At 33.0% G+C, this 12,424-nt stretch overlaps 1 protein-coding gene across 1 annotated transcript in view; it reads left to right on the forward strand.

Annotated features, from left to right (window-relative positions):
* LOC138323489 (rhomboid-related protein 3-like) overlaps positions 1-12,424 on the forward strand; it is a 36,488-nt gene that overhangs the window by 13,586 nt on the left and 10,478 nt on the right. The window contains exon 4 of the mRNA XM_069268134.1: positions 537-701. Coding sequence (XP_069124235.1) covers positions 537-701 — 165 coding nt within the window. The remainder of the gene's footprint in view (positions 1-536; positions 702-12,424) is intronic.

Here is a 12,424-nt window from a genome sequence, read left to right on the forward strand (position 1 = left end):
TCAAAAGTATGTCTGATAACTCTTCAGTCCTTGTCTTTCTGTTCAAAATTCATGTCAACGGTCATAAGTTAAGGTTGCAAAGCCAGATTTGTCATCTCATTTTCTTGTACTTTTATGCATGTTTCCTTATAAACATAACCACTCCGTTTAGTAGAGGATCTGATATTGTCAACATCCCATAAGGGGTCATGTTCGAATGACCTTTGTACATTTCTACATCAATTGTAAACGCCATTTCGTCCCAGTATAAATATATAATTAACTTTGTTGTGCTCTTTGGGCGATATGGCTGCGTACACGAAAATAATTCTGACAGCTTTATCAAACTATTTCGTCCCCAGTCAAGATTCTGGCAGCACCGATTTGATTGTCCATTTCCAAAGGTCACCAGAACGTGACCCCTACTGGGATGTTGCCAGATCCTCTTATCAAACGTAATGATAATACGGATATGTATTTTAATCAGATTGCATAATTTACAATTAAAAAAACACTCTTTAATTCAGCAAATGACATTTGTCCTTTTTGTTCCCAAGGTAGACCGGACAGGAGGTGGGGAGATGACGGTTGAGGACTTTGAGCGCGTGCTGCAGGACCCTGAATTCTACCCAGACCTAGACAGACACACGGCAGAAGTTCTAATGATGAAATGTCTGGAACCTAATCGGCAGTTCATATCATACCAAGAATTTATCAATATTGTAAGTAAATTTATTTCTTAGCGATTCATCAAAGTCTTTTCTTCCTACTATAGACTGTATACATCGATATTGAGAAAAGTCGTCTGGTTTAATCAGGAATGGGTAACAAATTGGCTTAATCTTGAAGGATGAACGACGTTCTCACTTTTAGTTATACTATCAATGTCTTATGAAAAATAAGTTAGGATATCGTCGAAACGCTATTATTATAGCCATCAATACCTGATTTGAAGTTTGGGTTTCTTTCTCTATGTGATGCTTATTCTTTAGATTACTTTCAGTAACCCCAATTTTTAGATTTAGAGCAAAATGTACAAGATATAGACTTCACAACCCTGACATAACAGTTTTAAGGTAAATCATGTCAATTGAAACCTGTCGATATGTATAAAATTGACTGGTTGGTTGGGTATTATATGCTGCCGAGGTCATTCCAGGACGTAACTCCCCTCTATGTGAATATTACTTGTCGTTCAGGAAGACTAGGTTATGCTCGTGTCGTGTTTTTCTTAGTATAGGGGAACTTTTTCCATTTTCTGGTATCGCACTGAAGCATACTGCAAAAGACCACGAACAGCACACCTCGCGCGGTCACATTTGAAGGACAACTGATTAACCAAAAACTCTTGTCATTGCCTTAATGCTTGGAGTGCCCCTGTTAGGGGACAAAACCAGGTTCCTTCGTCACTACATAACGCTCAAATAAAGGGGAAATGAAGCGGTGTTTGGAAGAAGTATTTTAGGACGATGAGATCTTAAGAACCCAAAGGATCCTTTAGTTGCCTTTTACGATCATATAATGGGCAACATGTGTGCTTTACACGCTCTACCTGACATCCACAATATTATTTGTCGGTATTTAGAAACAATTTACAGAGAAAGAAACAACAGAAATAGATAAAGATAATAATATTTTTTAGTCGCATTTACGTCATAGCAGAGATGATTTCACTCTTATGGATTGATTTTCATTTTTTCGTGTGCAGAATATAGCATTTTGATTGATAGAAGGAAACGTTTTTTGCTATGTATGGGCAGGGGACGCTTAAAATTATATGCGAAGTAACTGGGCGAACATTTTGACAACCATACAGGTTTGGCGAATTAAGCTGTGAAAATCCTTCAAATGGCTTCAGATGCCTTATGAACGTTAGTTACAGTACAGAAATTATGAACTGTAAAACTGTTGTTTCTTTGCCTTAAGTATTTTTAGATGGAAACATATATGCAGAAATCACTTTACAACTACAAATAACACTGTAAAATGTAATTTAAAAAAAATGTAATTTTTGGTGATGAATAACATATAAAAGCTTATCTGGATTCGTGATTATAAAAAATACAGCACATATATCTTTAAAATTGATCACCTTTAAAAGATCAATACGTTCACATTTTGATCTTTTTTATATGCCTTAAACAAATACATTCTAAAAGTCGATTTCCCATAGGGTTTTTTAATATCATTTGTACAATTCATTGGTAGAAAGTACATTGTAGGTATACGTGTACTTTTTCGTCGTACTGCAAACAGAAAATACCAGCGTACCGATTTTCCAGGTCCATGGGGCATGGCTATATAATTTATTAACCTTCGCCTTTTACATAGAATGGTATGAATGATATTTACAAGTCATTCAATGTTCGAACATGAAAAATACAAATGAAGCGACAAATATTCCAATGGAGATTTGTTTTCTGTAAGAGAACACGTAACCTTTAAGCCAGAAAAAAAATATACAAATCAACCATCCCTTTTGTGACGTTAGAACCTCATATTCTCCTGTTTGCAAGACATGTAACCTTTCTTGATATAATTATTATTTCTAGTTACCCTAGTTTTCCTAAATAAATCTCTACGCATCACAAAAATAATTATCGCATTGTTAAAGAATGACTATTGTTATACTCTCGAACCCGAAGTACAAACAACAGGGTAAAAGGAAAAACATACTTCTATGAGGCGCCAATGGGGAAAATGTTCCCTGTGATATTTTTTTAATTCATTAAATTGTACGATATCAAAAATATGATTTTTCAAAACTGAAAATTAACGCAATAAGTCAACTGAAGAATGAAGTTAATCATAACTGAAGACTAAAATGTCCTATCAAGAGTAGTTACAGTAAGCTATCTAGCCTTGCCTTGCAACCTTGTCCAATTTATAAGTATGATTAGTCATGATATAGACATTCTTTTTTATAGAAAATGCTCCAGGGGAATAAACCAAATACGTTGCGTGAAAAAAGAAAATCATGGGCATCAATTTTCTTACTTTGTCGTTTTTAGGCAAGAAAGAACTATGTTTTACATTTATTTTATTACTAGTCTATTATGTGGTCACGTGCCCCTGGTTACATTTATTCGACCTGGTTTCCTATCATAACATGATATTATAGACAAGACACGTGATACTACCATATTCCATACAAACAAAACCATCATTAACTGTTTTCTTGCACGGAATCCTACTTTATATATAGCTTCAGACGGCGGTAACTGGAAAACTTCGTTTTGGTGGGTTAGTAAATAGAAAATAATGGAATATCAAACAGAATGAAGAGAATACTACTTCGTGTGTTTCTTACTTACATTTTATACAGGGATGTGTATTACTGTTTATAAGATACGATATACAAATATAAACTACCGGTAAATAAAGTAGTAGCTCTCTTACTCCTAACGCCCTATACATATGGATTTTCTAATGATCGATATTTTGCCGTCCGAGTTTTATCATAGTTTGCTTGTGCTTTTTGCATCCATTCTTTTATCATTAAATGACTTGTCATGTTTTAAGGTTAAAGATAAACTGAAATATATGGGGGAAACGTCGACTGACAGTCATTACCTGGGATCTATTTAGAATGAAACTGGATTTTGAGACTTAATGGTTGAGAATAAGTGGTCGATTTTCCACTTCGCCAACAATCCGGCGCCATTTTATCATTTCCTTAGTACATGTATCTTCATGATTTCAAGAGATAATGAACTCACTCAGATGACTTACAACTTCCCTTTAAAATACTGTATTGTCATTGTCCAAACTTTATGATTGCAAGAAACTGATCACCGGTCGTTGGTTTTAGCTTTTTATCATTTGTTGTCGTCTGCTCACAAAACCTGATATATTATTAAGTGCACGCAGATCAAAAGTGTATTTCAACGAAAGTTGATACCAAAATAACCATCAATGTTCATTAAACAACGTTGAGAGACAACCTGCTAGTTATTTTGTATTTATATATGTTTGAATCATTAGCTGTAATAATTGTAAATATGAATACAACAGCATGGCAACCTAGATGATTAATACATTATTAATATTTACACGAAAAACTATACGATTTAAAACAGCTGTGAGGGCCAGTGATTTCTATAGAGCGAGGGTCCGCCAGGCACAGTTTGTCTGTCACCTGTTCATAGGTACATAGGGTACAAACATTTGTGTGACGAGGAAAATCGATACGATTTGAGAGAATTTCACGCATCAGTGATGATCCATTGTGACATCCTTAAGTGATCTGTTTAGTTATTCATGGTCACGCTCGAGTGATTGTCATTTAATTGCTATCTCTTTCCTTTTAAAGACTGTGTTTTCTCATCACAAGGACGTTATCCACTGTTTTTGTTTTGTAATTACATTTGTGTAATAATTACTCCGTTATTGTGGGAAAATGCAGAATGATATAAAAAAAAAACACGTAAACTGAAGCTTTCGCTCATAGACTGCGGCTCAAAAACACGTATGTCATTAAATCAAACTTATTATATTGATTGTTTGTTTTGTTATTTTGTCAATGTTACGGTTGAATTTCGCTTAATTTAGCGGGCATTTTTAAAGTCTCGCTTTTGTCTGTAATTGGGGACAATTTAATAAAGAAAAGTCGGAATGAAAACAAGGATTAAATTTATTACTCGAATCGTTCTTATTTATAATTTTAAATGAGTAAACAAGTTTTAAAGCTGTCAATGAAGAAATGTTCAATTTCCAAGCTGCTAGATGTTGTATATTTTACGGGAATCAGGTTATATAAGATAAAGGTAGTAACAACTACAATAAATTATCTCCTTGCAATGAACGATAAAACCCATTCACTAGTTCAGTCTTCGCTTAACATCAAACTCAATTCAAGTTTTTTTTAAATTTTCTTACGCCCGACGAGATCGTAACAAATCTGAACTATAATTTTTCCTTTCCCCAATCATCATATTTAGCTCAAATGATCTTCTACAGAAATGAAACATTCATGTGTGTTAAAAGATGCCATTTTTGATATCTCTAATATATTGTTTTATCGGTTGCGTTTTTAGACTTAAAGCATCATTTAATTACGTCTTTTCTCTTGATAAAGGCACTTCAGCTGCTTTGCTTTACTATTAATAATCAGCTTTTCATACATGTATTCATTGATAGTTTATTAACGGTCTATAAATTAGTCAATGTTAAAGCAGTATTGAGGATAAATTACAATACGCAATAAAATGATATCAGAGCGAGGCTTGAATAATCCTGATCCCGAGGGAGTTTGAAAATACCGGGAATATGAGCAGAGAAAAGCTTGATAATCCTGGTCCCTAGAGATCTTTAAATATGTCGGGTAAACAACATTACTTCTAATACATTGGATTACCAATAAATGGCGAAGACTCATTTCCATTTCTGTAATAGTTTTGACATGAATGCGGACAAACGCTCCGGTGAGCCATTGTCCTAGCAGCAGACCTTGTTGACTCGGACCTAATGTTGCACCTGTGTCAGGTAGATGAGCCCTAACGACATACTGAATTATTAAGCAGAAATTGAAACGCTTGTTATGGCTGCATATTTAGGAAGATCCAGACCGAATATCGTATAAATTAAATATTAATCACGGTTTTAGTTGACTTGTAATTCGTCGTAGTTATGTTTGGGTGAATGGTGACGAACTCTTCATTTGAAGACTGTCGTTCGTTTGTCTTTGTACCACCAGGTTATATAAAGCTGGATATGGGAGTTATGTTATATGGTTAAAATTCAAATGTCAGTGGGAAGTTTGGAAAGCAATTAACAAAAATTTTGAGATAGAAAATGAGACGAAACCATGATGTGTGAGTATACTTTTTGTATTAGTAACAAGAGATTTTCTCAATTTTATCAAGACAAAGTTCATTGCGGTTTCATAAATATGTTAGAATTTAATTATTAGTCATATTCAGTAAGAACGGAGAGGTGCAAATTGGTAACTTGTTTAATGACATTTTCCTTTTGAGATATTAAAAGCTATCAGACCCATATTAATATCGACAAATGAGTATTTCTTAAATATCAACACGGCTGCTTAAAAGCGTTATATTCTGATATGAAGATGTAATTGAAATTCAGATTCATCCATTTATTGTGATGAAAAATAGTTTAAAAGGAATATTTCTTGAAATAAATCATCTCATTACCGATAAAATGTCTTAGAACCTACCTAATAACTTCATTGTCAAAACAAAAATACAATTAACCCTATGTTCATATTTGGTATCAAGAAATGTGATTTACATGAGATTTAATTATATTATCGGAAAATATCAAGTAAACAATTAGTCTTTTCTCTACCGATATATCTGAAAATTAAAAAAAAAACGTAAACATTTCATCTCATTTCCACAACCAAAAGCACCCGAAGATGGCAGGTAGTTTTTTATATGTTCGGTATTATATAAGCATTATTCTCAATATCTAGTTGGGTTATGAAGTCATAGACACAAAAATGGAAGTCCTTTCGCGTCTAAAAAAAAAGTTCGTCTTTTTTTAATGACATCATAAACCCTAAAGGTATTGAAATAATGCTTTTAATCTCATTTCATTCAGTGAGATACCAATTACGCATTGATTTTCCTGCTTTTATTTAGTTTTACAATTGACCAAAACCAGATGTGGTGCATTGATATCTTAGCCCATATTTGAGTTTGGCCAATGACTGTGTCGCTTTTAAAATTTACCGCTAAAATGTTCTTCGTGTATGACGCCATAATACTCGACGTGCAAATCTTTCAGTTTATGCCAAAATAACCTCAAATTTATAACCAGTAGAAATGAGTGTTACATAATAAATTACATTATCGGAATATAGATTGTAGCAGATACTTAAATAAAACATGCATTCCTAAAGTATTCTACAGTAATTTTGACTGTTATCTGAAGATTTGGGGTTTTTCAATTCTTTTCTGCTTGGCTTGTATTTATATTGTACTTTTATAATGTGCATTTCAAAAATTACTGACGGAACTTTCATTTGATAACAATTGAAACAAATAAAAAAATTATAAATGTATTACAAGAAAAATACCCCAATGTGATAACTCTGAAATATGCCTAGTGTGCCTAATATGACAAGTCATTGATAATAAGTAATAGATGCATGACATTCTGTAAAAAGATATATCTGGCGAAAAAATGTTTTATACCTTTTTTTTGCTAATTGAGTGACTATGCAATTGTACAAAATGTATTTTAGATTAATATGTGTAATGTTTCGATTTATGTTGTAAAAAAAAATTAAAAAATGCTTAGAAAAGGGATATATGACAAGGGATCTATTTTTTGCGTGACGTCATATACTTTTTGAACTGCTTATGACGTCACTTTTATCATTACATATCCATCTTCCAAATGATATGACTTTGATTTATGACGTTATTGTTTTAAACAATTTTCTAATATTTCATTTTTTTTAATATCATTCATATTTTTGCAGTATTTTAAAGTGTCATCATACAGTAGTATTCATGGTCTTAAAACATATCACATTTTTCTGATATTTTTTTTAACTCACATTCACAATACCTCTCAACAACTACAGTTCGCGAGCACAAAAATACTGTATTGGACAAAACCACAACAGCGCATTGACATTTCAAGTATTGATAAAGTTGTGTAGGTTGCGCTAATGATACTAGGAGAGCTTTGATATAACCATATCTACAAAGATACATTTGTTTATGAAAAACATGGTTCATTTGATCTATGATAAAAAAAATGGATTGGCATAGAATTGTCTCTATTTCCTGCAATGACCTTCAAACTTACCAGTGATGTGTGCCATAGCTTATGTTATACGCATATGTCTCCCGATTCTAGAATGGTCTTATATGTCAAAGAGGATTATAATTGATTGTGTGTGACTAATATACCACGACTCATCTACATATTCTCTGTATTGATATTTGGTTATGTCTGTGCGTTCTGCTATTGATTGTCCGTAGCAGAAGATTAATTTTAAGTAACTGTTGGTCTGGCAAGCTCATAGATCTCCGTGGTTAAGTTTAACATCTTGAAAAAACGTCGCAAATAACTATACATGCTCATCTGTTTTAGTGGTTTTTTAGTCTTTAGTTCAACTGAACAATCAAAGTTTGAAAACTGGTTACAAAAAATCCTACAATGGTTAACATAGCCGTAAAAATCAAATCCATAACAAATTATTAAAATTGAACAAACGGTGAAGACATTTTATCCATTTTCCGTTTTCCATGGACATTTACGACAGCAGTGTCCTATTGGTTTTATGCATATCGTAAACCCTGACATAGCGACCACCTCTGTATAAAGACCACCTGCGTAATAAAACTACTTTTTATGATTCCAAATGGTCGATTTCAGCACAATGCAAACAATGTATAAAGACCACATGACTATAAAATCCTGAAAATAGTCTTTTAACCGTGGGTTGCATATTTGATAACCATCTAGTTCGACGCTTTTTCGTAAGGTACTCCAGCTTACTTCCACCATCAAATCTACTAGTCAATTTAAAAATCCACGCTATCTACTTCTTATGTATATCCATATGTATCACAAGTCTTAAAGTTGGAAAAACAGTTATTGAATACTAAGATAATAGAAGTAGAATATATTCCATCATAAGTTGATGATCTAAGGTGTGATAATACCAACTTCCTCCACGTCGTCCTGAGTTTGATTATCCTGTTGTCTATGAAAAGAAAGAGCAACGCTTGTTTATTCATATTGCTTTAATTTTTACTTCACAAAATTCTGATATTTTCCTCATAAAATTAATCCTTGCAAACTTCCGATCAAACAGGTCCGATATATATAACTTGCTTTGTAGATGGTGTAAGCTAAACAAGATTCATTTTGAAAATAAACTTGACCACAACTACGAACGAATGAAATGTATTAAAGGAAAAGCTGATGATATGGATAAAGTTAAGAAGAAAGTGATAATGATATATACATATATATTCGAAGCATAAATGTTGTTTGAAAATAACAGCAAAAACATTCCGTTCCCTGAAGCAAACTTCAAAATTATTTTTAATTAGATATGATTGATATTTTGATTATCAAGTGTTTGGTGCATTGCGCCACTGCTGTCGGCAGCTCAATGAATTAGATATCTGACGACCAGGCTCTATCATCACGTTCTAGTGTGTTATTACATATACGTTACCACAGTGCGACTCCAATATGAAATAGTTTCGGGGTCTAACCACCTCTAGTGCCCTTTAACAAGTAAACTATCGGTACTTTCTTTGTCTATGACATACAATTATCAAAAGTACATCCGGAATATATAGTGTGTAATTGGTGCCAAGCAGGCACGTGCTGTACAGGAATGTTGCCGTTAGCAAAACTTTGATACCAAATAAGGAATCTTTCAAAGAGATGGATCAGTCCCCCCTCTCCCTCTCCCCCTGACCGCTTTCTTCCTATCAGTGCTTATTGATTTTCGTATGACGGTTACGTTTGATGTAATAAGCTATCTTATGAAGAGCGGCGATGCCTGTTCCGATTGTCATCTCTCTTTCCGCTAACTCTGGCAAGCATAACAGGGTAGCTGAATATAAATACATATCTCAAAGTTTATCGCTGAACGATTTATTTCAAAAGACTGTCTGTCCTTGTGACTGGCTCCGATTTGAGGAACAAAGTGAATAATCGGTTTTTCTAGGCGGCCATGGGAGTATTACTATCTGAAACGAAAGTTTGCATTAGCAGTGCGAAACAGTTGAAGGTTTAGATTTAATTATGGCACAGAAGAGTGGTTCCTCTCGCAAAGCTGATCCCTCGAATAGAAGGCAGCACGCACTACCGTCGCTGATATCTCTTTAAATATGGTTAGATAATAGATAACTGGTGAAATGATCAAGATCGATAATCAACGGTTACTCTCTAACCTGTCTCCATGGAGTACAAGATTATACAAGGTCAATTAAGCGTTCGAGATAGTAATTCAATTACGAGCAATTTAAATACTGTATGGAGAGAGAACCTCAGAATCGAAAATTGTTCACATGTAACAATATCTACGTTTAATTGAATAACATTTGACCGTCATATTTAGCAACTATATCAAATGAAAAAAAAACACAAAGAAATAGTGGTTAGCGAAAAAAATATGAATTCATAGTAATAAAAATAATTCACATAAGACTGGTTCCTCCTGAAAAGCTGATCACTCGAAAAGATTTCACTTTGAATACAGTTTGGCAATATATAGTTGACGAAATGAAGAAGATCGATAGTTTACAGTTACTCACTAACATATCTCCATGGAATACAAGATTATACAAGGTTAATTAAGCGTTCGAGATGCCAATTTAATTTACAAACAATCTAAATACAGTATAGAGACAGAACTTCGGAATCGAAAATTGTTTACATATAACAATAACACTTTTCTTAATTGGCATCCGACCAGAAGTCATATTAAGAAACAATATAAAAATGAAGAAAAACAAAACAATAACAGTTGTTAGTGAAATAAAAATATTCATAATGTACCTTATCTATTCCGGTTACAAAGAGATAATTAGGTTGTGTTTGTGCCAATTATCTTTTATTATTGCCTCTTTCATTATCACCGAGGCTATGACACATCATTGTATAACATACTATAGCAGTACCGTCAAAACAAACACAATGAGTACTATACAGAAACTGGGTCATTCCATATATCTCGCTATAGTAACATATATTATTGATATTCACATGCATCACTTTTTTAATGTAGCTAACGTAGTAGAAATAAGTGAATAAGTCTAATCTTTATAGTAATGACAAAACCTACTAAATTATCGACCATTTTCTTTGTTCAGTCTTTTGAGTTCTATAGAGGTGTCACTTTGAGTATTCGTTGCATATGATATTCATTTCACTCCACGCACGTCGATTTTTTTTTCCAAAAGAAGAACACACATTTGATATTTTTTTCTGTAAAATGACAAAAAAAAATAATCATTTATTTTTACTAAAGATAAAAAATACCCAATTATTGACAGGTATCGTATATTATAAGGTCGCTTTCACTTCCGGGATGTGAAGTGTCAGTCAATAAATTCATAATTTAAACATTAAAATGCATGCAGTTCATACAAAAAAATGTGTTAATCAATAAAACAGATTTTACAGCTCCATGCGTGTCATGAACGTTTCATTTCACATTTGTAGAGATTCCTTGCGTAGATTGAAGAGTTCCTCTAGACATTCGAATGTTTTCCACAAAAGATTTTTGCCAGCGGGAATCATTCAATCAGAGGTGTTCGAGGTCGATAAGAAGAACTGTCATGTTTCTGACATTATGACCTTCTCAATATCAAGGCCAAGTCTCAACAATTTGTCCATTAGAAATAATTGCTGTTACGGGCACATCTGATCTCACGTAATACATTGAGAACATAACATTTCTTCTATAAGAAGTGGAGAAGACATTTCATGTCTATGTGGCGCTTTTTGTAACCCAACACTAGCCCCTTTATCAATATGTATATTTGTTTAATTTGTATCCATTTTCATTCATATTTATAGTTTTTTTTATTCTTGCGAGAGTGTGTAGATCCATAAAAGGTAGCTAAATGATTAGCTTAATTTATGCATCTTAAACATACAGCAAGAGTAGTAGTATTTTCGTATTTTGGTACTTGAGTGTTTAGAATTATCTCCCTTAATTGGCAATATTAGTTTGTTAGAATTATTCCCCTTAGTAAATTGGGCGTCCCCTTTTGGCATAACTCGCACGCTGATTGGTCAATTATATTGTGGGATACTGAAGCTCCTCTCATCAGTCAGCTATACTGGATTTCGAAGAGAAGAGCCAAATTAAAAAAAAATTTATTCCGACTTTTTTAACAAAAATTATCCACCCTCTTCCTCCCATATTTAAGCTGATTTTTTTGTGTGTGTTTTTGTAACCCAACATTGGCCCCCTTTTTCAATATGTATATATGTATATATTTTTTTTAAATTTGTATCATGAATTTTTTATTATATTGTTGGTTTTTTTTGTGTTAAATATACATATTAATAAATTCTAAGTCTACTTTAGGTTGGACATTTTCGTTCATATTTATCGTTGTGTTATTCTTGCGACAATGTGTAGATGCATATAATAACTTCTATATAAGAATAATCATCAGAAATCCTTCATTTCTTCAATCTGTCCCTTAAAAGTGGAAACCGGGTACCTGCTTTATTACTTATTATATTAACAAAGAACAATAGTAATTCTATCTTGGAAAGTGTTTGATCGTAATATGTCTCTGAAGAAAAGTACATTAAACGTTTTTGTGTTTTGTTTATATCTGAGTGAATCAAAAGATAAATTAACAACTCCATTTTTCTTAAATATTGAATACTCATACTGAGAAAAACAACTTAAAGTAGGTAACAGTTTAGAGAAGATGACGATGCTAGGATCGATAATATGATCTGCATGAGATATAAACTGAAG

This window comes from Argopecten irradians, chromosome 5, assembly GCF_041381155.1.
Source record: "Argopecten irradians isolate NY chromosome 5, Ai_NY, whole genome shotgun sequence".
In the NCBI taxonomy this organism is placed as follows: domain Eukaryota; kingdom Metazoa; phylum Mollusca; class Bivalvia; order Pectinida; family Pectinidae; genus Argopecten; species Argopecten irradians.